We start from the raw sequence: 27,569 nt of genomic DNA on the forward strand, positions 1-27,569 counted from the left end.
ACTACTCTTTTTGGATTGCCTTTGCTATTATTGTTTTGTTTCTGTGTTGACCCCTGCCTGCCTGACCACTCAGTAAATAAAGCTGCATGTGGAACTCTGTCTCTGTTGCCACACCTGCATCATTACACAATGGTTGAAGTATTGCAGATTCACATAATCAGGTCATGTTGTACAAAACAATAAAATATGAAATGACATTTGCTTTATGTTCAGTTTTATCTCTATGGAAACTTTATTGTAGCTTTATCTCAATAAGGATGATCAGAAACATATTGCATTATGTATCTGAGAGCAAACCATGTCTCCCTTGCAGTGGAAACGATCTGGTCAGCAGGCAGGAGGAATCCATATTCACCAGTGTCACGCAGCTCAAAAGCGAAGCAATATTTGATGCCATGTTGGTAAGCCCAGTCCACACTTGCACCACTAGCTTGCTCTGAAATGAAATGTATAGGTTACGTTCTTGTGTAAGTTCTAATAGCACTTTTTAAAAGTTTGACACACCACATAAAGCAGTGGTTCCCAAAGTGGTGGCCACGGCATAATAAGTGGGGGGTGGGGGGTGGCTTGTTTATTTCCAAAAACCAAATAAGAATGAAAAAAAGGAAGGAAAGATGGAAGGAAGGAAGAAATAAATAAAAAAAGAAAGAAAGGGAAACATTTTGATTAGCAGAAGTTATTAATCTGGTTACAAAAACAAAAAATGGAAAATTAAGTTAAGTTTATTTCTAAACTAATTTCGAAAGGTTCAAGTGCTTATGATTGATTGGAGCCAGCCCCGCCTTATTCAATTCATGATTCACCAATCAGAAAATTCCAATAAATACCCTAAGTTTCATATCACAGCCAGCTTCGTTTTGAAGAATCCCCCTTCCACCCCTACTTCTCCTCCTTTCCTAGGCCCAGTGGGGCCACCGTGGGACTAGAACGTCACTGGTTCTAGTTCTGATCAATCCAGCCGATGGTTTTGTGTGGAGTTTACACGTTCTCCCTGTTCTCATGTGGTTTTCCTCCAGCGTTCTCCGGTTTCCTCTCACCGTCAAAAAATATGCAACCTAAGTTGATGGACTAATCCAAATCGGCACCAAAGACATGCTCCTAGTTAATAGTTATTTTTTAAGAGCAACCACTATCTGTTCATTAGTTTCAACAGCAGGGGAGTTCTCGAGATCTACTTGAGCTCAAACTCCACTCTCTCCTTGCAAAAAGGAGCTCAGGGCTCTCTCCCGGGACAGCATGCCAAACAAGCTTTATAATCAATCATCAGCTAAGTGTGAACTCTTGAAACAGTTTGATTACCAGAATTATTCGAAATCTTATTTAAAATTACAGGATTATCCACAATGATGCTCAATGGCAAAGAAAGCAAGGCTTTGGAATAGAGATACAGCTGCTTTAATATTGACTTAAAAGACTATGTTTGCTGTTTGTTTAAACTACTTATTTAAAATTAGCTGAAAAAAATTAATTTAAAATTCATTTATTAATTTTCTTGTCGGCTTAGTCCCTTTATTAATCCAGGGTAATGTGGATAATTGAGAATAGCAGGAAGATTTTGCACTGCGTCGCCCCTTAGACAACAATCAGTTGAGATAAATAATGGGGGCCCAGACCATGTAGGGCTTTGAACACAAATAGAAGGATTTTAAACTCGATTTTTTGTGTCACCGGTAACCAATGGAGAGACCTCAAAATAGGAGTGATGTGCATATTTTGGGGTTTTTGTTAAAAATCTAGCTGCTGTGTTTTGCGGCCCAAAATAGAGAGAGTTACAATTGTCCAACCAGGAGGTTATAAGCGTGTGTATGGCAATTTCTAGAGAGTGTGAAGGAAGAGAAGATTTCATTTTGGAAAGGCGGCGGAGTTGGTAGAATAAGTTTCCAACCACATTTGACATATGTTTATCAAATTTTTAGTTCTGGTCTAATGTTACGCCAAGGTCACTTACCTGGGGTGATCTGAACTTCTCCAAGTTGCCCAAACTGGGGCGTGTTCCAACAAATCATTGGGCCCAAATATAATAACCTCTGTTTTTTCTTCATTTAAAAATAATACATTCTCAGAAAGCCATACTTTTACCTCCTCCAGGCACAGTGACAGGGAGTTCACAACAGAAGACTCATTTTCCTTTTTAAGTGACAGATAGATTTGTGTATCTTCTGCTTAAAGATGAAAGTGCAGGCCATATTTCTTGAAAATAAAACCTAATTGAACCTAATCTTTTCATCTACCACCAGTGTGCAGCATCCACTTGGATTACACAACAGCAGCCATATTGCGCCACACCACACACCAGCTGATTGGTGGAGAGGAGAAAGAGTGAAGAAGCCAATTATGATATGGGGATGGTTAGGAGGCCATGATGGACAGAGTCAAGTGGGCAAATTTGGCCAGGATGCCGAGCTTAAACCCTACTCATTTTGAAGGACAATAATATGATAAAAATACATATAATTCTGCCATGCAGTATCTGGTTTGAGGTTAGCATCTTAAGCTAAAGCACAAAATGGTAGAGAATGTCCATAGCTGCCAACTCTCACGAATTTGCCGTGAGAGTCATGCAATTGACGGAATTCTCACGCTCTCACGCCACACATCCATTTTCTCACGCAGAAATATCATCTCTGTGAAATATTTTTTTTAGCTTTAATAAAGACGGTTTCAAAGACTTTTTTTCATTATATAAAGATGTTATTCTCTGTGTGCAACCGAATCAAGACTGGTGACTGCTCGCGTTCCCGCTCCGGGTGTGAATCCCAGTTGTAAACATTCATGTCAAATAAATATGTTGTGCTGAGAAATGCACCCCTGCCATAAAATCCACCCCTTTCATAAAGTTTCATTAAGAACTTTCATTCTTCTTTAAGGCAAGGGTTAACTGTGTTATTAAAAAGATTGTATCAATTTCAGTTAATAGATGCATATTTCAGAGGGGGTGCATTTTATGGCAGGGCTAACAGCCTTTTATGTAGGCTACAGGTGTCAGCCTGCAGTGAGTTTTGCAAGTCTAAAGTTTAAACAATATGATGATCTTATTTTGACTAATGGCTCTTTATAGATTTTTTTAGCATGAAGTAGAAAAGAGGGATAAGGTCAGGGAGCTTAGACTTCATTCATTCATTCATTCATTTTCTTTTCTGGTAGTCCCTTTATTAATCCGGGGTCGCTACAGTGGAATGAATCGGCAACTTATAAAGCATATGTTTTATGCATTGGATGCCCTGCCAACTGCAGCCCATCACTGGGAAACATTCATACACTCTCATACACACATACACTATGGCCAATTTGGAGTTTAGACTAAAACCTAATTCTTGGCCATGAGACGGGTCTAAGACAACACACAACAGATAATTCTATAAAACATATATCTTTCTGTTCTATACAATTGTCTATAGAATTTCATTCTAATGAAATTAATATATTTATGCAAAAAAAATCTTAAATGATCTTAGCATATCACTTCAGTTTTTACTTTGTTTTTCTGTTACATTTAGAATAGATTTTTTATTGATTTAGAATAGAATAATAAATGGACAATAAAAATATTTATTTTATTTATAATAAATATTTTATAAAAAGTATTTATTAAAATAATATATAATTTTTATAGATTTATAAATAAATGGGGGGTGTGGTTTAGTATGGGCGGGGCTTGTGGGCATAGGGGCGGGGCATAAATTCTCACCCCACGCTAAAGCCAAAAGTTGGCAGCCCTGAATGTCAACTCTGTTATCATCAACACTGTTTAAAAAGTTTAACAAGCCACAGAATCAAATCTTCCCTTTCACATTCAAGTATTTTGTAATTTTGAACATTAATAATGGCTTCAGTTCATTATTTATGTTTGATTTACATTTCAGTTTAATGGAAAATGCTTAAAATGTGTCAAAAACCAATCCACTTCCACAGTCCACTTACCAATAGTGTGGAAGATGCTTCCAACTTTATAAATGGTGCCATGCCAAGAATTGAGGGCTTTGTTCGCCTGAGTGGCCACGTCATGCTAGAAAAGACATACAAAGAGATATTCAGCAGAATGAGAGGAAAACCAGAGGTTTGTGGTTGTAATTTTGCTTACAAGTTCAGGCTGGTCAGGAGCATTTGAGCCGGTGTAGCCATAGGGATACATTAGAAGCTGAGAGTAAGCATGGAGGGTCATGAAGGATTTGAAGTTGCCGTGGCTCAAAATGAAATCTACAATGTTTGTCACTTCAATCTCTGAATGAGCAGAAGGGCCGCGATAGTCTTCAGCACATGGATCATCACTTGCTCCAGGACCTGAAGAAAAGGTAGAGATATTGTTCATCTGTTAACCGTCACATCCATTTTTGAGTGTAAAATTTAAGTCAGAATTATTAGCCCCCTGGATTATTAGCCCCCCTGTTTATTTTTTTCTCACCAATTTCTGTTTAACGGAGGGAAGATTTTTTTTTCAAAACATTTCTAAACATAATAGGTTTAATAAATCATTTCTAATAACTGATTTATTTTATCTTTGCCATGATGACAGTAAATAATATTTTACTAGATATTTTTCAAGACACTTCTATACAGCTTAAAGTGACATTTAAAGAATTAACTAAAGTTATTTAGGTTAACTAGGCAGGTTAAGGTAATTACGCAAGTTATTGTATAACGATGGTTTGTTCTGTAGACTATCGGAAAAAAATATAGCTTAAAGGAGCTAATAATTTATACCTTAAATTTATTTTATTTTTTTAATTAAAACTGCTTTTATTCTAGCCAAAATAAAACAAATAAGATTTTCTCCAAAGAAAAAATATTATCAGAAATACTTTGAAAATTTCCTTGCTTTGGTAAACATCATTTGGGAAATATTTAAAAAAGAAAGGGAAATTCAAGGGGTGGGTGGGTGGGGGGGGGGTCAATAATTCAATAATTCTGTCAATTAGGGTCAATAAAGACAATAATTCTGACTTTAACTGTTTTTCTGCAAAGGTATTATCAACATTCAACTTTATATAATCCAGGAGTGCTTTTCAATGTAATCTTCTTTCTGGTCTAATTTCAAAGGGGACCTCTTATGCCCCTCTTTTTACAAGACCTAAATAAGTCTGAGATCTGATGTCCCTAGAGTTTGTATGTGAAGTTTTAGCTCAAAATACCCAACAAGTAATGTTTCATATGTCTTTGAAAATGCCCCTTTTAATCTTTGATCCTAATTATGCCATTTTGGTGACTGTCGCTTTAAATTCAAATGAGATGCCCATGTATTAGCATAGTGGCAGATTCAAATAAACTAACTTCCTATTCTAATGATGGAGATATCATCACATAGGCTTTCCCCTCTGATGACATACAATAAATCATGCATTTTAATAAAAATCACAAAAAAAAAAATAAATTTGTGAGCTGCTATACCAACAACAGCCACTTGGCGACATTTATTTCAAATTGATGATAAAGAACACTCCGTTACTACTTGACATATTCATTTTCAATAGTATTATCAAAATTTTTGACAAATCCGAAATAAATATATTTAATTTAAATTATTAAGCTAAAAACTGAGGTTTAATTTGAGATTAAGTAAGTGTATTATATTGGCTTTTCAAAATAAACTCTTTGTGTATTTTTCTTTTTAACTTTTTTGCTACCTTTTCTTAGTCACAAATTAATAAATTATTATCACTGCATAATATTTTCTATAAAACCATGATCAAATATGATCAAAGGTACACTTAAGTCTTTCCTGCGATGTATAGTTTGTCAGAATGAGTTCAGGTTAAGTATAGATTGTAATTGTGGCAAATAAGCACACCGGCAGGCCAGTCATAATTAATTAAATAACATATTTAATCTTTCCTTTAGCTTAAACAGTAGAGTTTGGCACTAGCAACTTCAAGGTTATGGGTTTGGTTCCCAGAGAATGAAAGAACTGATAAAATGTTTACCTTCAACACAATGCAAGCTGTGTTTCATAAAAGATTTTGCCAATTACATAATTGTATTGTATTGTAAATACCTTCTAATGTGTCAAAAATATCAGTATGAAGCTGAACGTACCACTAAATTCAGCATCAAAGTTTCTGTTGAGGTCGACACCAGGGCAGTTTGGGTTAGAGGTCACAGACCGGCTCTTACGCCACAAACGGTGAAACGGCTAAGGGGTTATTAGTTTGTAATGTCATTAGAAATACTGTGAAACTTTTTATTTCTGTGCTATGCGACAAGTGAATGATGGCTTACCCGGACGGTGAGGTGGGAGAAGACGTATCCATCAGGATTGGCCACAATCATCAAGTAAATGTCCATCTTACTAAGGACATCGGGAACAGGAGCACGGTTTTCCTTAAAGTCTGTGGCAATCTGGAGGGACAAGAAGAGCAGTTCAGGATTTTAAAAAATCTCTGTTGTACATACTATGCAGATTTTATCCAATAATCTCAGAACAATCATCCAATCACAGCAATAGAGTGCTCAGGATATATAAGTACACACCTCACAAATCTTACAATACAAGGGTGCATATACATATACATTAGTTTAGTCAGTACTGAAGCCAAATCTGGAGCTAATCTAACAAAATAACTTACAATAATGGTTCAATAATTAGTAGTCCAAATTTATATGTTAGGGGAAAATGTTAAATAAAATCAAGCAGATACAGCAAAATCAAGAGTAACTACAAATATATACAATTTTGTTGAAATGTAGTTGTTTATAATGTTGTATTTTCTTTCCATTTCTAAAAATGTTGTGTGACTAAAATATTATTTTAATAAATATATCTGTTTAATAAATCAGTTTTGTTTAAATGCACCATAATACATTGTTTATATTTACTGAGAAATGAATACAATTATTCATTTTCAAAATAGAGAGTACTCAACTATGCTAAGCACTGTATTTCATTTTTCAGATTTGCTCTGAGCTGAGAGTCAATGCTTGTTTTTTCAGCACATTGGCCTAATGTTCAAAAACTAAATCTTCTATTTCGTATTCAAGACATCCGAATGCTGCAATAAACTAGTGTTCTGCAGTTCTGCACATACAAAATAAAATAAAATAATATTCAAATGATTAGGAATTACAGAGCTTTAATTTTTGCTGTTGTTGTTGTCCTCTTTGGATAAAATTATTTAAATTAAACTCAATTAAATTACATTAAATAAAATTTAAAAAAATATTCAATGTTTCTACAAGCGGCTCCCAAAAATAAGATTTTTTTTTAAAGTTATCTTGTTAAAGCAAGTCTCTTCTAAAAAATAAAAAAATAAAATAATTTTCAAGTGAATAGAAATTAAAGTACTTGCTATACAATTTTATTGCTGCATTAAATTAATATGGTATATGTAAACTGAATAAGCTAAATTGGCTGTAGTGTAAAACATATACTGGATAAGTTGGCGGTTCATTCCGCTGTGGCGACCCCTGATGAAATAAAAAATATTTAATGTCTCTGATGAAATAAAAAGGACACACAATCTCCATTTGATGCAAATAAAATAATAAAATATATTACAAAAAAGTTCAATGTGTCTCTTGTCTGGTGTGTCTGTGTTCTGTTGTGTCATGCGATGTCTCGTGTTTGATTCCATGTGTGTTTGTTTATATCATGTGACCCATTTGTTCTGTTTCCTCGCTGTTTCTTGATGATTATTAGTTCCACCTGTGTCTCACCCCTGTGTATTTAGTTCATTGTGTCTTGTGTATTTATTCTCCTGTGTTTTGTTTTTATCTTTAAGCCGTTATTGAATTGTCAACCACCCCAGTGATGCCGGTGGTCCATGTAATAAGTGCGATGTTTTGTAAATAAATAAGTGTTCTTGATAACTCCTGCGATCCTGTACGTTTGTGAGTGAGCTGACGTGACACAATGCTGCCAAACATGCTTTTTTTTTAAATAAAATAAAAGGTAATTTTTACTCACCATTTGCCATCTTAAGCAATATTGTTAAACAAAATAATTGCTTTTGTTTTAAAGTTAGAACATGTGTAAATGGCAAGTTAACTTATTAAACTAACAATCAGATATCATCTTTTCTGTCAGAGAAAAGAAAAACACTCCATCAGTTGCCAACCCTCTTCCTAAAGAGCTACCTTCATGCAGAGTTCAGCTCCAACCCTGATCAAGCACACCTGAATCAATTAGCTAGAACCTGAAGCAGCACTTGATAATCACACACAGGTGTTTTTGGTCAGGGTTGAAACTGAAATCTGCAGGACGGTAGCTCTCCAGGAACACGGTTGGTGACCCCTGCACTCTGTTTAATGTAAAAGATAACTCTAAAAATTGTAAAAGAAATTGTAACAAAAATACTATTGTAAAAGAAAATGGCTCTAAATGTGTTTTAAGAACAGAGTCAACCAAACACTAAATTCTTACACAATCTCACTCACCCTGTCAGCGATCCACACAGCAGATGCATGAGAAACCCACTCTCTGGCATGAATCCCAGCATCAATCCAGATCGCAGGTTTATTCTCTCCACCAGTGCTGAACTGGATACATTATGAGTATAAAACAAATCAAACAGCAGCACACAGAAATCAATCAACATTGTGTGATCAAATAATCTGTTTACCTTCAGGACATACATGGGACGGTTCTCATAGGTGCTGCCAATCTTCACTTTCGAGATCAGGTTAGAGTGACTCGCAACAAGGGTGTCCATAAAACTGTAAATCTGACAAAAAAATATTTAGATGTTTGGTTATGAATGCTTATTGCACAGCTTCCTGGAATGAAGCTGCTGTCACACTCGAGTTTGAGCTTGCGAAATTCTGTTGCCCGGCGCTGCGAAAAGGGGCGGGATTAAACAAGATGATTAGACATTTTAAAAAGCCAGCAATTGGTCCATATTTTAAATTTCTGTCCAGAGAGGTCATGTTTTGATCCTCGATTGGTCTCATGCAATCAAGTGGTGCCATTTCAAAGGTCAGAGTTCAACAAGCTTCAACTTAGCAATGCAGCAAACTGCAAACCTTCCGGTCTGCACGTGCATATGAATGGAAGTCTATGGGGAGAAAAGTCCAGTGTAAACGCAGCTTTATTGATTGTGATTGGTCAGTCTGTACTTTCCAAGTATGATATTCCCAGATAACAACCACTAAAATGATAACACAGGCTCATCCTGGGTACTTAAAATCATCTTGACCATTATTTACATCTATATTTATATACTTGTCTGTCAGGCTTTTGACTGTTTAGCACCATCTTGTGACTGAATATTATGTAGCTTAGTGTATGCTCAGTCAGCTCCATTCAGCCATTTTTGTTTATGTCAGCTTTGTGTTTAATTAAAGAGTTCATAAACTATTATCTAATTTTTTCATGTGTTGTAATAAGTAGCCATGTAATAAACGGGATAAAGTATATCCAGGTGGTTTTTCCTTAATAAAGCCCTATAGGCCGTACTCACACTAGGTACAGTTGCCTCGAACCGGGCAAAAGCACGTTTGTCCCCCCTCCCGTCTCCCCCGACGACCCCCACTCACACCACAATCGGGCCTCGGCACACTTACGTCATCGATGCTGCGCTGTTCAGTGAGAAGCGCTCTCTCACTCAGCAGCACAGTGGAGATTTCTCTAGTTATATCGTTTCAGTTGTTATATAAGCATTGACATGCAGTCAAATATTTTGCCAAACAATCCTTAGGGATGCGGTGACACGCCGTCAGATATTTCGCCGAACAGAACCGCCACTTTTCTCGCTCATAATCATCATGCCCTCGTGCTGCAGGAATGAGGAGGTCTGCTGAAGGCGCACAGCTGTCGTGCAGTAAGGAGTTTGCGTCTTTAAAAAACTACGGCAGTTTGCGTTCACTGAACAGTAAGAATGATTAATAAATCCATATGAAACTGTCCCTTAAATGTTACGTCTCGCTTTCAGTTTCGGGCTGAAAGCCCAAGTGAACCGCGCTCAGGCCCACCTCCTCCAACCGGGCCAGGGCCGGCCAAGTGAACCGTGCTTAAACCCGATTCAGCGCACTCACACTTCTCAAACGATCCGAGAAACGGGCCTGGGCACGGTACGGATGGCATAGTGTGAGTAGGCCCTTAATCTTATACAACTGCTGATAAGCCTTTCTGACTATACTCTGCAAGAACAACTACCTGGATGTACTTAATACCTTATGTATCATATTTATGTTATAAATGTTCTATGTGATTTTTTTGAAACAGTCAATGCATGTACTTACAGTATCCAGGTCATGATAAGCAGCAAAGTTGAAGCTCTTGGTGTTGCGCTCCATCTCCGTGTTACTAACCATCTCTGCTCTCTCCCTGTCCAAAAGCTCCTGAAACACAGGGAAATGTGTGTATTGATATTTCTTTAAACTGGCATGTCATAACTAGGCCTCCACAGAATCTGTACGTGCAGAAATCCGCAAGTTCTTAGCCCATCGAGTCTATTTACTTATTATGTAAATGTGTGTAAATGTATATTTATTCAGTTTTTTAATTAATTTCAGTAATATTATTGACTAATTTGAAGATGTTCATATGATTTATTTACACTACATTTTGTAAAGTAATATTTTCTGTTTTTAGTTACGATACTCCCAAAATCATTTTGCAGAAATCAGCAGATTTTTATTCACAAAATAGCAAAAAATGTCTGCAGATTTTGTCTAGTCCTAGTCAACACTTCCTTATAGAGATAGCTCATCCTTTTTTACATACTGTCTACAGATTCTGGTATTTTGAGAGTTAAAAATGTAAATATTTAGACTCTGATAATACACTGTGGTCTTATGAACCAAAGCTATTAGTTTTACAAGAAACTGAATATCATTTTCAACACTGTTAGATGTCAACTACATGTTGGATGGCCTAAAGGTGAGTAAAACATTTTAGACTTTAGGTGTCACATTAGTCAAAAAAAAGAAAAGAAAAGAAAAAAAAGAGAGAACATTTCTGTTTTAAATGCTTTGTTGCTCTGTAAACATACCATTAGATTTTACTTTATTAACAAACTTTTCTTTTGGATCTTTCATTTTTTTTCAGTTCCAATAATATTAAATTATAAAACTTCTCACTCCTCTCTAATATTTTGGCTTTCATAACATTTTTTGTTCTTTTTTGCAGAAGAAAATAAGCTCAAGAAAGTTAGGTTGATTTTTCACAGAATTACCCTATAATGAAATTAATATGATTATAAAGTGGTTCATTTTCATATATAAACTGTGTATTGATAATATTCGGTAACTCACCTGAACATTGTTGATCATGACAGCGAAAGAGATGTTGTTTTCCTTCAGGAAATCTTTGACGGCATACAGACTGGCATGAGGCACACGGACATCAACAGGACGTTCAGTAGAGAAGCCATGAGTCCAGAAATCCAGCTGTAAGATATTATAATTAGTATTACTGTCACATCTGTTATGAGCTTAAAGCTAAACCTTCATACCCCTGAATCCACATCCTTCTCCAGCTCCTTCAAGACTTGGATGTGGTCTTTAGATTCTGCATGGATTCTGAGAACTTGATCTCTGTCAAAAATAAAATGCCAGATTTTTCATTTTAAATGAGTAACAAAGTTGGCATACAGTATACGATTATAAATATCTGAACCTACCCATTAAAGAGCTCCTCACAATGAACAGCCACCAAAAGCACAAAGACTGCTATAAAAAGTCTCATGTTCTCCAGTTGTAGAAATGATCTCTACTGTCTGGATTTTCATTGAGATCAGCTTTTATAATCTCAGACACACGTGTTGAGTTCTCAGTAATATTAGTGCTGATGCAGGTTAATGTGACTCTTTTCACCATGATGCAACCTACTTTTGAATGTGTATTTATTGCCAGGTGTGCGTTGGTTTGTGTTTCTCATTGACTACAAAATAAAAATAAATAATAACAAGCTACTTTATAGTTAATCAAGGTAAACACGGAGTCTTGAAGGTCAGCAGTTAACAAGTTGAGGGCCAAAATGAAAAATTGTGATGCTAACTCTCAGTCTCTACATTTAAAATAAACTTAACTTTTAAACAGCATTAATTTAATTGAAAGGTTGCATTATACATAGCTAGAGTAAATAACATTGACTAAGTAATGTTAGCCTTGAAATAGTCATACATAACTTTATGTCTATAAGGGAAAACGTAGGCTATTGTACTTACGTTTGGCATTCTTGTCACCTCATTATAACTAATTATATTTTATATTATAACTATTTTTATATTATAACTAATTCTATTTTAATATTAATCTTCGTGTTTAATAGCCTAGAAGTTTTTCACATTTGAATATTCAATTCAGTAATATACGACGGCGTTTTAGTGACACGTTAAACTAATAAAAAAATATAATGTAATAATAATAAACTACTGAGCGCACATCATATTTTAACATTTTGATTAAAGACTCAAAGCAAGAAGGTCGCTGGTTCGAGCCCTGGCTGGGTCCGTTGGTATTTCTGTGTGGAGTTTGCATGTTCTCGTGGGGGTTTTTTTCCGGGTGCTCCGCTTTCCCCAAAGTCTGAACTGCAAGTCCAAAATTGGCCGCCCGTAGTGTATATGTGAGTGTGGGAGTGTGTGTTTCCCAGTGTTGGGTTGTGGCTGGAAGGGCATGTGCTGCGTAAAACCTGTGCTGGATAAGTTGGTGGTTCATTCCACTGTGGCGACCCCTGAAAAATATAGAGACCAATCCGAAAAGAAAATGAATGAATGAATGAATGAATGTTTTGAGTGACAGAAAAGTAAATGAAATGGGTGGAGCGTCGTGACGCTTTTAGTCACATGACGCTGCTCTTCCTTGTCAGCTGACGCTTGGTTTGGAGGAACTGTAGTTTAGTGTAGGTTTTGCTAATATTAATAAAGTAGTTATTAGTTTAGTATAGTAGTTTCAAAGTTAGTTTTCAAGCTTTGCCGCGGCAAATCTCTCTTCAGATATCCGCAACTGCCTTCAAAACATCAGCCATGGCGCTCAGCGATGCCGCCGTACAGAAACAGGTGAGTAAACTATTAACAAGTTGTTAACTATTAATTGAAGTTATTAACTATCATATTTTAAGAAGAGCTAAGTTTAGAATACTATTTTGTTATTGGGCTCGTGCACCTTTAGAATACAATGACTGGAATAGAGACACAAAATATGGAAATAATGTACCGTGTAAGTTTGATAAAGGTACTTATAAAAACAGCAATAGTTGTAACAGATATAGTAGTTAATTTTTCTTAACTCAGGCCGGTAGCCAGGGGGGTTCGTGTGGTTCGAAAGACCCACTCCCAGAATTTGCCCCATAGATGAGCTCATTTGTCCTATTTTAACTGTTATGCCATCATAAATTATGAAAATAACCCATCAAAGGCGTTAAGACCAAGCGGAATCTGACGTAAGTGAAGTCATCTTTCACTGACCTACACTGCACTGCATTTTACAAGAAATTAACTAAACTAAATCTTGGACCTTACTCTTGAAAGAAAAAATATGACCAATAAAAAGGTGTGATGCACCAAACGTGGACCATATTAAAGTAAATTATAATAATAAGTTGGCTATTGTTGTTATCCATGCATTTTCAAATGTACTATTTTTTTTTTACAAATCAGGCTAGAAAATCGTCATGCTCTACATTATTATTATTATTATGTTTTATTATTATGTTTTATTTGTTCAATATTCAAAACACCACATTCTGACTGAGGAATGTTGAATGTGCGGGCCAGTTTGTTATTTGCCTAATAAATGACAATAGGCTACAGTCATTAATTTTAAACTTTAACAGATAATTTTTTTTCTAATGATATATGATGTAATAAATTTGTAATTTTAAAAATAGGTATTTTTTTCAATTCATATTACTTTATTCTAAAAAAAAATTGTACATTAAAAAGTGTGTTTATGACGACCATCCGACAAGTTAATTCAGCTAAAATAATGCTTAAAATTTCACTATTAACCCTAACCCTAATCTTCTTATAATTAAAAAGAAAACGAAGCGAATAACTCCAAAAAGGTTCACTTTTTGAGAAAACCCCCCACCCTTTTCACCAGGCTGGCTACAAGCCTGTAACTTTCTATATCCTTTTAACTTGTCATATTTTGTTTATCTTGTATGGAGATATGACCGTTTATAAAATGTTACACATTTTGTTTTCAGGTTTATTTCTACTCAAGTATACAGTATATGAAGATTTCATTTTCAAAAACAAAATACCACTTTTTTTTGTATTTTTCAGAAGCAGATTTTTTTTTACAGTTGTACTCCTCAGTGCTCAATGTAAAACATACACAGACACATTTCAGAAGCTTAACGTAAAACATAAATGATACAAAAAAATGAATATAATTTTTATTGCAATTGTACTTCAACACACATCATACATGATCTGAAAATTACATAAATGGATAATGTTTTTGCAGATAAACTGTTCATATGGAGCACCTTTAGCTGTCAAAACACCTATAATTTTTAAATTATCTGACCACTTATAGTTGTAAAATATATTTTGTTACTTTTGGGACTGTTTTCTTTTTTTAATAAGCACAAATATTTACCTCTATTGAAACTGCTGCTTAAAACATCTAAAAATAAGCATTTCTGCAAAAACATTTCTGAGCAGTTTTGTTTAGTTGTTATTTCGTTAAATTAATACACATTTCATAATTTGTAAACAGTTTTTTGGGGCAATTCTGGGTTAAAAAACTAAATTACATTTTTAATTAAACTACTTGTAATACACACACACACACACACACACACACACACACATTCTGGATTATAGTTCTGAAAAAAAGTTTTGTTCTGTAAGCTATCGATGACATTTCTTTTTAATAATTGTAAAAAAAAATGCAGACATGTTTATTAGTATTGTTGAAACAAAACAATACTAATGTTTTAAATGCAAAAGTAGTTAGTTTCATGTTTTAAATACAGTATGAAGATTACATTTTGTAATGTGTTTTCAAAGGTGCCTAAAAATCAAATGTTATATCATTTATCTTGTAGCTAGACGTGTCCGTATATCCCATTCACTTTGCTGTGCACAAATGCATTATTATCAATGTATTATTTCATATTTTGTGAATGTTGTATGCTGCGAATAATAAAACCAAAAGATGGCATCTTCGTCCTTCAGTTGTCCTACATCCTGCATTTTCATCACGATAATTACATTTTAATTATTTGTTATTGATCATAATTCTTTGTGTATCTCCAGATCAAACACATGATGGCCTTTATTGATCAGGAAGCCAGTGAGAAGGCTGAAGAAATTGATGCAAAGGTAAAATACAGACATGTGCAGATTAGGCATGGGCCGGTATAAAATTATGACGCTATGATAACCTTAGATATATATATCACAGTTTCACGGTATCACAGTTGTAAGATTACTGCTCTAAAATATATTCTTTTTAAATATCTGGGTAAAAAATAAAACCCTTTCCCCCTTTGAACACAATATATCTTAATTTGGAGAACATTTATAATATTTTAGAGCAGTAAACATGCCAGGCTAAATAAATAAAATGAAGTATTAACTTCTGTTGTCTTCATTTGTTTCAAAAACACAGATTTAATTACACTTTAAAATGGCATATGTGAAGATCTTTTCTGCTAAAGATACTAAAAAAAATGTAAATAAAAAAAATGTACTCATACCTTACGAATAGTATTGCAGAAAATTTTGACGGTTTTAAAACCTTGACTTTTCCAAACCGCGGTATACCTTGGACACGGTTATCGTCCCATGCAGATATTCAACACAATATATCACAATAATGAACATGTAGGAGGATATTGTTATAATGGGCACTTAAAAATACTGTAAATAATTATTATTTCAGCTTTTAGAACATCTGTAATAATATTCAGATTGTTGTATTGGCAGTGGCTTTTCTTCAAAGCACCAAATGATAATAGGCTACAGCATGCTTGAGATGTTGATTGAAAATATTGTGGCTATTTATACTGTAGGCCTATTGTTCACAGCATTAGCTGATGTAGCCAAACTCATGATTAAAACAACAAAAGCATGTATTTGACTTGGATTATATTCATTTTTTTAATAATTGTTTAAATTTCCCTGATAAACAATAAAATTCAGTGTTTATATTTGTATAACTTGCATTAACATAGTAACTTATTTTAATGCATTAACTAACGTTTGCTATTTCTAATTGTACTTTGTGATTTTTTCCATGTATATTTGGCATATATGTGACACAATTGTGTTATTATAACAGTTGAAGTAACCATTTTTACATTTCACTATTGTATATCGTGGACAAAGCTTTAAAGCAGCATAAACATTTGAAAATGTCACAAGCCTCTAATAAAATATGCTCTGAATTTGTCAACTTTTTTTAAAGGCACAGTTCACTCAATATTTGCCATTTACTCAACCTCAGGCCATTTAAGATCTAGGTGACTTTTATTCTTCAGGAGATCGTTATAGAAGAAACGATCGTTCTTGGTGATTCATAAAATGAAGTTACACCTGGCCACTTGGATAGCTCCAATTGTGAAAAGTGCAGGTGTAAATGCCCTCTGAAATGCATTCAAGATGAATATAATCGGATATCACTGAAAATACACATATTCTTTTGTAAGCAGCAGCGGTCACGGCTTTCATTATTAACAGGCTTAACATTGTTTCACCTGCTTTCTTTTGCTTAGTTATTAGGTTTAATTATCATTTTCATAATAACATTGCTTTAATGGGAGATTACTCACTGTTATGTGTAGTTAACTGGTGATCTGGGACTTTTAGCCAGGACAGATTACTGTGCATATTTTAGATGCATGACAATAATTATTTTTTAAATGTAATGTTTTTTTTAAAGAAAAGTTTTGTTGAATTAAAAAGTGCACCTATAAAGCTATATTTTCCTTGTTTTACGAATTAAAAATTGTGGCTAATAAATACTTATTTGGTATGGTCAGACTCAGAGATAAATTTGGTAAATCCTTAATTTTGAGCCCTGAAAAGTCATGTGAAATGAAAACTGATTGTATTGTGACACAACCCATTTGCTCATGCACACTGAGCAAGCTAATATACAATACACACAAGACGTTAAATGAATGAGAAGGCATGTGGACATAACACAACATCTAAATCAAATCTTTTAGCATGTCAAAGTCAAATTTAAGCAAAATATATTTTCCCAACAAGAAAAGTGTGGCTAGTGAAAATGGCGAGTGGCTAGTAATGTTGGAAATCTACCAGCCACAGTGGCTGGTGATCAAACAGTTAATGTCAAGCCGTTCTTAAACCTAAATGGTCCTCCAAATGGTCATTTTTGGTGATTAATCTCTTCTCAAGTATTGAGAAGTTGTCTATTTGCATTTTGCAGGCAGAAGAAGAGTTTAACATCGAAAAAGGACGACTGGTGCAAACTCAAAGACTAAAGATAATGGAGTACTATGAGAAGAAAGAGAAACAGATTGAACAACAGAAGAAAATGTGCGTTTGAATTCTTTACATGTGTTACCTGATGTCTTCAGTGGCTTAATTAATGAGGTCTTCATTCAAATCCACAGTCAGATGTCGAATTTGATGAACCAGGCCAGACTGAAGGTGCTCAAAGCTCGTGATGACATGATTAAGGTATGATCATTGACATTTATATACTTTTTATTTGTGTAAAACTACAAAAAAATATTGATCTCACCTTCATCTTTTTTATTTGCTTCAATTCAGGATCTCCTAAATGATGCCCGAGAGCGTTTGGCAACCATCGCCAAAGACCCAAATCAGTACCAAACACTTCTGGAGGGGCTGGTGTTACAGGTCAGCTGATGCCCCTATTAGTGATGCTCTTCATAGTTTTGAAAGATACTCATGGTTTAAGTGGTTAAGATATTAAATGGTTTATTTTGTTATAAAAAAAGAAAAAATATATATGTATAGTGTCAATCATAATATCACGATCTCGATTCGACCCCCCACGATCTTAATCCAGCTCTATGATTCAGCCAATTATATTTTCAAGTTCGGGAGAAGCTAAAGGAGGTCGCACAAATCTTCACCTTGTATTGTATTGGATTTAAGCATGGGCAGTATGGGCGATCGCTCGGAGCGTCATCCTGCTAGCGGCAGTATAGTGAAAATTAAAAATGTATTAGTCATTCATTCTTTTCAATTATGAATGATTTTATATTCAATTCTTTATTTCAGATATTTATATACACGTTATATCATTTATAATTTAGTTTTAGAATTTTAATTTTATTAAATAGATTTATCATGAACTTTGCATTTTTTATTTTTTATTTATTTAATGTTATATATATATATATATATATATATATATATATATATATATATATATATATATATATATATATATATATATATATATATATATATATATATATATATTAGAATATGTACATAATCCTGACATAGTTATTTTTTATTACTTGGTTTCTTTGAATGATATTTTGTTATATTTAATACATTAACATATGTATATATGTATACAAACATTTTTGTTAGTTTGGTCAGCTGTTCATTATTTGCATTTATTATTCATTATTTAGTATTTAGTGCTATGCATTTGTGTATGAGGAATAGATAAAACATTTGTTTTACTTCATTTTGAAGTTAGTTGTCATTTGTTTGTTTATTAACTTTTATAGTTTATATATTTTCTTTTTAATATAGAAATATTATGTGTTTTATTATGGAACAAAATTTATGGCAAAAGTATTGAAATAAAAAGCTTGCTGAAAAAAATAATACATTAAATTAACAGCTGCTTGCGTTTTAGTGACTTGAATTCCCAGGGTTTGTAATTTAGGCCCTGAAATTCAACACGGCTGTTTATTTAAGCTGTAACTATTTCAATTCAAAACACAATTGTATACCTAAATTCCATATTTCATATTCAACTTCCAGATTTCACTTCCAAAATATTCAGTTCTGTTTAAAAATGCACAAGTATAATAATCAAAAGACAATTTTCGGTTCATTTTATTTCAGTTCAAAAATTCGCTTCCATATATTCAGTGGCTTAAATTCGTCTGTTAAAATTTGATATTACATCGGGGAACTGCAAGAAAAGCAATAGATTGCAGATAGCTTTTAGGGCTGCACAATATATGGTTTCAGCAACAATATTGCACACAATGTGCACATCCGCAATAGTCACTTTGCAAAGATGTAGAATGACCAGCCTGAATTATAGTTGACCAGGAGCCACAGAATTGTGTTTAATCACTGTTTTTATATATACTTCATATGATTTATGCAAAAAAAACATTTCTTACTTACTTATTTTTTGTCTTGTTTCTAGTCCAAACATCTACATTTCAAAGGGAAAACAAAATTATTTCACTTACAGCACTGGCATATCATTTCCTTAAAACAAGCAAAAAAAATTTTATTTTTAAATATTTGGAATAGAAACAAGATAAACATAGTAAATATATATATATATATATATATATATATATATATATATATATATATATATATATATATATATTTTTTTTTTATATATATATATATATATATATATATATATATATATATATATATATATATATACATACATATATATATATATATTTTTTTTTTTTATATAAATATATATATATATATATTATATATATATATATATATATATATATATATATATATATATATATATATATACATACATATATATATATATATATATATATTTTTTTTTTACATTGTGAATATTACATTTCTGTAACCGAATACTTTGACTCCCCAAAAAAAACACCAAATAGTGCTATTAAAAGCATCTTGTGAATCTGTATTAATATCGCAGTATTTATCGCAGAAAAATAAAACACCGCAGTATCAGACTTTTTCCAATATCGTGCTGATGTATGATTTAGATTTTATTATTTAAACTAATAATTAAGAGTAAAAAATGTATTTTTTATAACCTCTGCAGGGTTTTTATCAGCTGCTAGAGCCTAGGGTTATAATTCGCTGTAGAAAGGAAGATGTAGCGATGGTGCAGGTGAGCTCAATTTCCTGTCAATCTGTTTACATCATATTAATCATATCAGTTCCTAAAACTTGTGAGCTCATAAAGAGGTTTATTATCTGTTTATTCTAGACTGCTGTTCAGAAAAACATCCCGATCTACAAAGAAGCTGTAAAGAGTAACATTGAAGTGCGCATCGACGAGAACACTTTCCTGTCTCCTGACATGTAAGATCACTTTCACTCTGTAGATCCATTTACACCTGCTGTTAAGATGTATTTGTGTCAAACTGATCACAAGTGGGTGATGTTAAAGTGTAAACATGGGCTATAATGTTTTGACCACTACTCAGATGCCTTGCTTTCAAATAACAATTTAAGTCAGTGGTCACCAAACTTGTTCCTGGAGGGCCGGTGTCCTGCTGATTTTATCTCCAACCCTAATCAAACACACCTGAACAAGCTAATCAAGGTCTTACAAGGTATACTTGAAACACCCAGGCAGGTGTGTTGAGGCAAGATGGAGCTAAACCCTGCAGGGACACCAGCCCTCCAGGACTAGGATTGGTGACCGCTGATTAAAGTGATGAGCTGACAAGTACTCATGACAGGAATCATAGATGTCAGCTACTGGTTTTGAAATAATTAAAAAAAAAGATAAAACAAAGTGTGACTCAGTGGCGCAGTAGGTAGTGTTGTCCCCTTACAGCAAGAAGGTCGCTAGTTCGAGCCTCAGCTGGGTCAGTTGGCGTTTCTGTGTGGAGTTTGCATGTTCTCCTCGCGTTTGCGTGGGTTTCCTCTGGGTGCTCCGGTTTCCCCCACAGTCCAAAGAAATGCCATACAGGTAAATTGGGTAGGCTAAATTGTCAATAGTGTATGAGAGTGAATGAGTGTGTATGGATGCTTCCCAGTGATGGGTTGCAGCTGGAAGGGCATCCGCTGCGTAAAACATATGCTGGATAAGTTGGCGGTTCATTCCGCTGTGGCGACATCAAATTAATAAAGAGACTAAGCCAAAAAGAAAATGAAGGAATGATGATAAAACTAAACTGTTGTGGAGGTGGCATGAAGGCTCAATGTTTAGCACTGTCGCCTCACAACAAGAAGGTCTCTGCTTCAAGTCCCAATATATAATATAATACATATACAGTTGAAGTCAGAATTATCAGCGCCCTTTTATTTTTTTACTTTATTAAATATTTCCCAAATGATGTTTAACAGAGCAAGGAAATTTTCCACAGTATGTCTGTATCACAGTATTATATTTTTTCTTCAGGAGACTTCATGTGCTTTATTTCGGCTAGTTTTTATTTTTATAAAAAACATTTTAAGGTCAAAACTATTAGTTATTTAGGCTATATATTTTTTGATAGTCTACAGAACAAACCATCGTTATACAATAACTTGCCTAATTACCCTATTTAAGCCTTTAAATGTCACTTTAAGCTGGATAGAAGTGTCTTAAAAAATATCTAGTCAAATATTATTTACTGTCATCATGGCAAAGATAAAATAAATCAGTTATTAGAAATGAGTTATTAAAACTATTATGTTTAGAAATGTGTTGAAATTTTTTTCTCTCCGTTAAAAAGGAATTGAAGAAAAAAAATAAACAGGGGCTAATAATTCAGGGGGGCTAATAATTCTGACTTCAACCTTATATATGTAATATAATATAATATAAAATATATTGTGTACTTTAATGTTTTTTTAAAGAGAGTGTCATTTATTTTTACCAGAAAAAAGCAAATATGTCCATATTTCTGCAAAAGAATTGCTGAAATTTGAAGTGGGCTTGTTGCAAATCAAGAATGCAGACTACTTCAATGGTAATAATAATTGGCCTGCTGTTTAGTGCCATTAAGTATCAAAGTCCGCATGAAATCAAATTTAAATACGTTTATTTTTCTAGCGCACACTGTTAATATTAAGGTAATCTTAAAGTAAAATCAATTGTCTTGCTTCCGCTCTGGAATAGCAGTCTTTCTCGGATGATGTCAGTTTGACAGCTTGGGCCAAATATGCTTAGCCACGCCCCTTAAACCATTAGTTTGCTGTGAGTGAAAGATGAGAGGCGGAGCTCAAAAATAAAAGCCAACCCCCTTAATATTCCATTTAATTAGAAATATGTCATTTGCTGTAGTAAAGGTGTGTGTCAATTATTGGTTTATGCAGACTTCAAATATTGGTTTAGTGTTTTATTGTGAATATATACAGTTTGTGATTTTTGTATTGAGTTGTGTTTACTTTTATTTTTATATTTGTCTACCTTAAACTTTTATTATATTGGTTCAATTCTAAGTTTTGTTTTTCCTCAATAAAAAGCCATTCTTTAATGTCACTCAACATCATTTTTGATAAATGTGTAATAAGCACGTTTTAGTTTTAAAACAGTGTTTAAAGCGCTCCTCGTGCAGACTGGCGTTAAGAAAAAAAAAACAGTTTCCATCCACAATATACAATTTAACCTAAATGTATAAATTTTGCACTGATATCATTAAAAAACAAACGATACTCAACCCTACTTGTGATCGGATAATTGAAAATGCTTTAACTTCAGGAGGAAACAGACCTCTGTTTAGTTAGAAAACACTCTTTTATAGATAACCAAATGCGTTAAATGTTTGTGCTTGGCATCTTCAGTTCAGGAGGTGTTGAAGTCTATAATGCTGATGGCAGGATCAAGGCTTCCAACACGCTGGAAAGCAGATTAGACCTTCTAGCACAACAGGTAGAGTAAAAGTCACCTTTTTGTTTTTAGGGTCTTCATTCGAGTTCTTATATTGTGTTCTTCTGCTTTCACAGATGATGCCTGACATCAGAGTGAGTTTATTTGGTGCCAACCCAAACCGCAAGTTCACAGACTAATCGACTGTTACAAATACATTTCAGAAGAGCTGAGGTTTGATGGGTCTTTTAAGGTCACAGCAGATTTGCTAAAGTGGAAATCTGTTTTTTTTATTTTACTTTTAAAAAATGGTACCTTTCGGTTTTATTTTATTATTATTTTTAGGCCAAAGATAGTAGTTAACACTGAAATGTGTTCTCTTGTTACCTTAAACCTCTCCTTTGAGAGTTTATTTAGCACTTTCTCTTTGAATATCATGTCACGGGTAGGGAAAGTAGACGCCTGACTTCTTATCTCAGCTTGTACGAACAAAGAGTTGTAAGCACTTAGGAATTTGCATTGTGTCAATTGTTGTTAGCTAAGCTAGTAGCCTAGCCGGTTTTTCTTAAAAGAAAAGGGGGGAAAATATCATTGGGTGATATTTAACATGGATCGTCCATCCATGATATTCAACATGGATGCTTTTGTGCCTTAAATTGTACTGCAACTGCATTTTACTACGGATAAATAAATAAAAAATAGTTTATTTACAGCATGTCTGTGTCCATCACAGTTTAAACAAAACTGTGTTTATTAACTACATCAAGTCTGAAAACTGACATTCGTACAGATAACACTACATACATCTCAAACATTAACAACACAATGCCCTCTCTCTTGTTAAAATGAAACATATTAGATGCAAATTAGCATCATTTGTTGTGGTGCAACAGCGCTTTGCATAATCAAATCAGACTCCAGACTTTAAAATACAAAAGCTCTTAATTGAACGCATTTAATAAAGTACAGACACCTATATCAGTCTTGCATATACCAAACGTACAGATTTCTTATCACAATTATTTAGAATGACATGAACAAGAAGCCTTTTTTCTCACAAAAATCAAGTCTTCAAGGAATTCGCTTCTATAAATAAGCTTCTATCTTGTTGGTATTATTAAAGTAATGTGTTTTTAAACAGAAATGTTTCCCACGTTTTTTGTTCTTTTCTCGGTTCTCTCAAAATTAAACTATTCAAGATCTCATTACTCTCTTGTTTATCTTTCTTTCTACAGAATGTGAAAAAACAAATCAGCTAAATAAATGTTCTACCTAAACAACACTGCTACTCAAATGTTTGGAAAATGAAGATTTTTTTGTTGTTGTTTTTCTGGTTTTGTATAAAGTAAGAACAGTAATATTTTTCACAATAATGTTAGAATTCTAAAGAATTTGACTATATTTAAATGGGTTTACAAATTGTATTTCTGTGATTAAAAAAAAAGATTTTTCTGCATCATTAACCCAGTCTTAAGTGTCAAATAGTCATTTTAGAAATTATGCAGAATATGCAGATGCATTTAAAGTCAAAATGATTAGCCCTCCTGTAAATTTCTTTCTTCTTTTTCTAATATTTCCCAAATTAATTTTAATGGAGCAAGGGATTTTTCACAATAATTCCTATAATATTCTTTCCTCTGGAAAAAGTTGTAGGGTTTAGCTAGGATAAAGGTTATAAAACCATTTTAAAGTCAACATTATTAGCCCACTTAAGCTATGTATTTTTGATAGTCTACAGAACAAAGCAGTGTTATACAATGATTTCCCTAATTACCCTAACTTTAATGCCTTTAAATGTCACTTTAAGCTGAATAGAAGTGTCTTGACAAATATCTAGTCAAATAGTGTGTACTGTCATCATGACAAAGACAAAATAAATCAGTTATTAGAAATTAGTTATTAAAACTATTCTGTTTAGAAATGTGTTGAAAAAAATCTTCTCTCTGTTAAACAGAAAATGGGAAAAAGAATAAACAGACGGGCTAATAATTCTGACTTCAACTGTATATATGATAATAGGGATTTCTGGTTAATATTTCTGTAGTAGAATCCATAAAACACTAGAAAACTCTTGAAAACAACTGTTTTATTCAATTATTATTTAATTTATTAACAACTTTTACCAAATATTAATTAGAAAATTACAGTTACAGAAATCCACGTCAATATTGGTAATAATGACCATTATTAATAACTGAGGACCTTTTATTATATTTTTATATTTATAATTAAGCAGCATATGCACATATTAAAATGATTGCTGAAGGATTGTGTGATACAGAAAGTTGGAATGATAAGATGAACTGTTCTGACTTTCTTTTAGAGCAAGAAAATTTAATCTGGGTGAGCAGAAGAGACATCTTTTTAAAACATTTTTTTAATGTATATCCCAAAGTTTTGACTGCCAGTGTACTGTATATAGTGCTTTCAACAGCCACTGGCAGATTTAATATTAAATTACGTTTTAAGATTTTTTTTTTTAGATTAAAACTCGAGTGTCAAGGATAAGGCTTTGTTGCATTTTAATATATTTCACACTCAACAAAATCATTTAAAGAAGCATTAAAAAAATTAATTTGACGTTATACAGTCTACATAACAACCAGGCTCCAGACAAAGCCCAGCAGTGTCTCCACAAACAGATTTACTGACAGACCACAGTTACGTTGAGTAAATGGTCACTGAAAAAGTGAGTCAAATCATTTAGAAGATTCAGATTTTCAGATTCAGAGCTTCTTTCTGCAATCTAAAATATTTGTCATTGTTGCTCTCTATGGATATATTTGTTATGTTGGTATAAAATCGATTGTATCTATTGATTGAAAGACATTTCAGCTTTTTATTTTATTTTTTGCAGATTAAATGCAGTAGAGTGACAAAACATACATTTAGAAGATTCAGATCCTTCTAAACTTAGATTTTTTTTGCCATCCAAATGCACATTGACCCTGTGCACATTGACCCTGTTCATCAATAAGTGAATCATTTTGGTAAAACTGATTGTATCGATTGGCTACATGTCAATATGTTTTTTTTTTTTTTTTTTTTGCTCTTTAAAGGGTCTGATTCAATGGCAAAACACAGATTTAGTAGATTCAGATTCGTTTCGATTCAAGCTCATCTAAGTGCGCATTGACCCTGTTCATAACAGACAATATTTAATAATCATAAATCATGTTGGTTTTAAATTGAGCAGAACTATGCTGTAGGTTTAAAGACTTTATTTGTTTGTTGTTGTTTTGAAATCAACTATAAATGCTAAAATGGTGGCCCACTGAAGCTGAGCAGGGCTACACCCGATCATAGCCTAATTGGGAGACCAACTGGGAAAGCTAGATTGCTGTCGGAAGTGGAGTTAGTGAGGCCAACAGGGGGTGCTTTACCTGCGGTCTGTGTAGGTCCTAACACCCCAGTATAGTGAAGGGGACTCTATACTGCTCAGTGCTATAGTGCTAATTGAGTCTTTTCTGTGCATTAATGAATCATTTTGAATCATTCTGGTTTAAAACTGATTGTATCGATTGGCTTTAAAGATATCTCTGTATATATGCTGTTGCCCTTTAAAGGGTTTGATTTAATGGCAAAACAGAGATTTAGTAGATTCAGATTCATTTTGATTCAAGATCATCTAAATGCACATTGACCGTTCATAACAGACAAATCAATAATGATGAATCTTGTTGGTTTCAAAATATAATTATAGATTTAAAGACATTGAATTTTATTTTGTTTAGTTTTTTTAGTGTTGGAATCAATTGTAGATGCTAAAAGATACAATTAGAACTTTCAGATTCAGCTTTGATTCAGTTCTCTGTAAAATTATTATTTTGAATAATTTTGGTTCAAAACTAATTTTGTCGATTGACTTTAAGTTAAAGAGTTGTTGCTGATTTAATGAGAGAGAGAGACAAAAGTAAGAAGATTCAGTTTCGCTTCAACTTTGATTCAAGTCTTTTTGTGCAATCTAAACACACATTGATCCTTTTTATTACCGATGAATCAATCCTCCTGAATCATGCTGGTTTAAAACTGATTAAACCTAAAGGCTTTAAAAGACATTTCTGCATATAATTGCTGTTTAAGGGTCTGATTCAATGGAAGAGAGCAAAAACCTACATGTAAAAGATTCAGATTTATCTCAACCTTGATTCAAGTCATTTTCTGCAGTGCAAATCCACACAGACCTTTTTCATGAAGGATAAAAGAATCCTTTGGAAATCATGTTGGTTCAAAATTGATCTTAATTGTGTTTTCAAAGACATTTAGAAATTAAATTACAGCAATCTAAATGTATGTGATTCTTGATCACAACAAATAAATGAATCATTATGAATAGTATTGGATTAAGGCTAATAAAATCTGTTTTAAAAAACATTTCAGCAATTGTTTTTGTTTTTACTGTTTAAATCTGTTACTTGCCAAATTTAAAAGATTCAGAGTCAATTAAACTTCAAGTCTTCTTTTCGCATCTAAATACACATTGACCCTGTTCACAACTTAAGACTGAATCATCACTAATAATGTTGGTTTAAAACCGATTGGAACTATGGGCTTTAGACACAAAAGCTACATTAATTCAACATTGGCCAAAAAAACCTTCCAGTTTTACCTAAAGAACCCTGTTTACAGTTTAGGTACTTAGTTTGATAAGTTTAGTGTGTATTTATGTTACACAAATGGATTTGCGTTTCACAACTTTCTTGTGTTTCTCCCAAAGTTGCTGAAAGTCCTTTGGTTGGTGTGTGGATTTCTCTTCGTATTTACCATTTCAATAAATCAATGTTTCCTTCTTCATGTCTTGGCCCATGTAGAAACAGTACTGTATGACATCATCAGCCGCTATCCCAGTAGCCCAATCAGGTGTTCGCCAACGCCCAGAAAATAGACCCCTTGAGCAATGCCAAAAAGTGGAGCGATGACCAGCGCTCGACACGTCGCTCCCTTGAGGAACGCTGAGGGCCCTTCACGCTTTAAAATGCGCCTGAGGGAGAGATGGTTGACATATTAAT

At 33.5% G+C, this 27,569-nt stretch overlaps 3 protein-coding genes across 9 annotated transcripts in view; 1 reads left to right on the forward strand and 2 right to left on the reverse strand.

Moving 5' to 3' along the window:
- Positions 1–208: 208 nt before the first annotated feature.
- Positions 209–12,604, reverse strand: cpa2 (carboxypeptidase A2 (pancreatic)). 2 transcript variants are annotated; one of them, XM_087310669.1, is made up of 12 exons: positions 12,167–12,604; positions 11,553–12,126; positions 11,385–11,466; positions 11,185–11,319; positions 10,171–10,269; positions 8,553–8,654; positions 8,368–8,469; positions 6,214–6,333; positions 6,031–6,127; positions 4,082–4,281; positions 3,922–4,006; positions 214–436 (listed from the first exon to the last, which is right to left on the reverse strand). In XM_087310669.1, the coding sequence occupies exons 2-12, from the start codon at positions 11,615–11,617 to the stop codon at positions 249–251; spliced, it is 1,275 nt and encodes a 424-aa protein (XP_087166795.1). In that variant the 5' UTR covers positions 11,618–12,126; positions 12,167–12,604; the 3' UTR covers positions 214–248. The 2 variants fall into 2 exon arrangements, with proteins under 2 accessions (NP_001003446.3, XP_087166795.1); NM_001003446.3 differs by lacking the exon at positions 12,167–12,604 and having other exon boundaries at positions 209–436; positions 11,553–11,646.
- A 106-nt stretch (positions 12,605–12,710) lies between these two features.
- On the forward strand, positions 12,711–23,765 carry atp6v1e1a (ATPase H+ transporting V1 subunit E1a). The gene is made up of 9 exons (NM_001365440.2): positions 12,711–12,929; positions 15,141–15,206; positions 17,281–17,390; positions 17,468–17,534; positions 17,628–17,717; positions 19,858–19,926; positions 20,026–20,120; positions 22,536–22,623; positions 22,698–23,765. The coding sequence occupies exons 1-9, from the start codon at positions 12,897–12,899 to the stop codon at positions 22,758–22,760; spliced, it is 681 nt and encodes a 226-aa protein (NP_001352369.2). The 5' UTR covers positions 12,711–12,896; the 3' UTR covers positions 22,761–23,765.
- Positions 23,278–27,569, reverse strand: part of slc25a18 (solute carrier family 25 member 18) — a 28,254-nt gene continuing 23,962 nt past the window's right edge. For 4 of the 6 annotated variants that reach the window (XM_087312042.1, XM_087312043.1, XM_087312041.1 and 1 more), the window contains one exon: positions 23,484–27,541. In XM_087312042.1, coding sequence (XP_087168168.1) covers positions 27,400–27,541 — 142 coding nt within the window. In that variant the 3' untranslated portion in view covers positions 23,484–27,399. Of the gene's footprint in view, positions 27,542–27,569 lie in introns of all 6 variants that reach the window. The other 2 variants (XM_087312040.1, XR_015526374.1) reach the window with 2 other exon arrangements.

Source organism: Danio rerio, chromosome 25 (genome assembly GCF_052040795.2).
Source record: "Danio rerio strain M-AB ecotype USA chromosome 25, GRCz13ab, whole genome shotgun sequence".
Classification (NCBI taxonomy): domain Eukaryota; kingdom Metazoa; phylum Chordata; class Actinopteri; order Cypriniformes; family Danionidae; genus Danio; species Danio rerio.

Coding starts and splice junctions, on each gene's coding strand:
- cpa2 (NM_001003446.3), bottom strand. CDS start 11,617: ATGAGACTTTTTATAGCAGTCTTTGTGCTTTTGGTGGCTGTTCATTGT. Junction 11,467..11,552: donor TGTGAGGAGCTCTTTAATGG/GTAGGTTCAGAT, acceptor TATTTTTGACAG/AGATCAAGTTCTCAGAATCC. Junction 11,320..11,384: donor AGAAGGATGTGGATTCAGGG/GTATGAAGGTTT, acceptor AATATCTTACAG/CTGGATTTCTGGACTCATGG.
- atp6v1e1a (NM_001365440.2), top strand. CDS start 12,897: ATGGCGCTCAGCGATGCCGCCGTACAGAAACAG. Junction 19,927..20,025: donor AAGATGTAGCGATGGTGCAG/GTGAGCTCAATT, acceptor TGTTTATTCTAG/ACTGCTGTTCAGAAAAACAT. Junction 22,624..22,697: donor TAGACCTTCTAGCACAACAG/GTAGAGTAAAAG, acceptor CTGCTTTCACAG/ATGATGCCTGACATCAGAGT.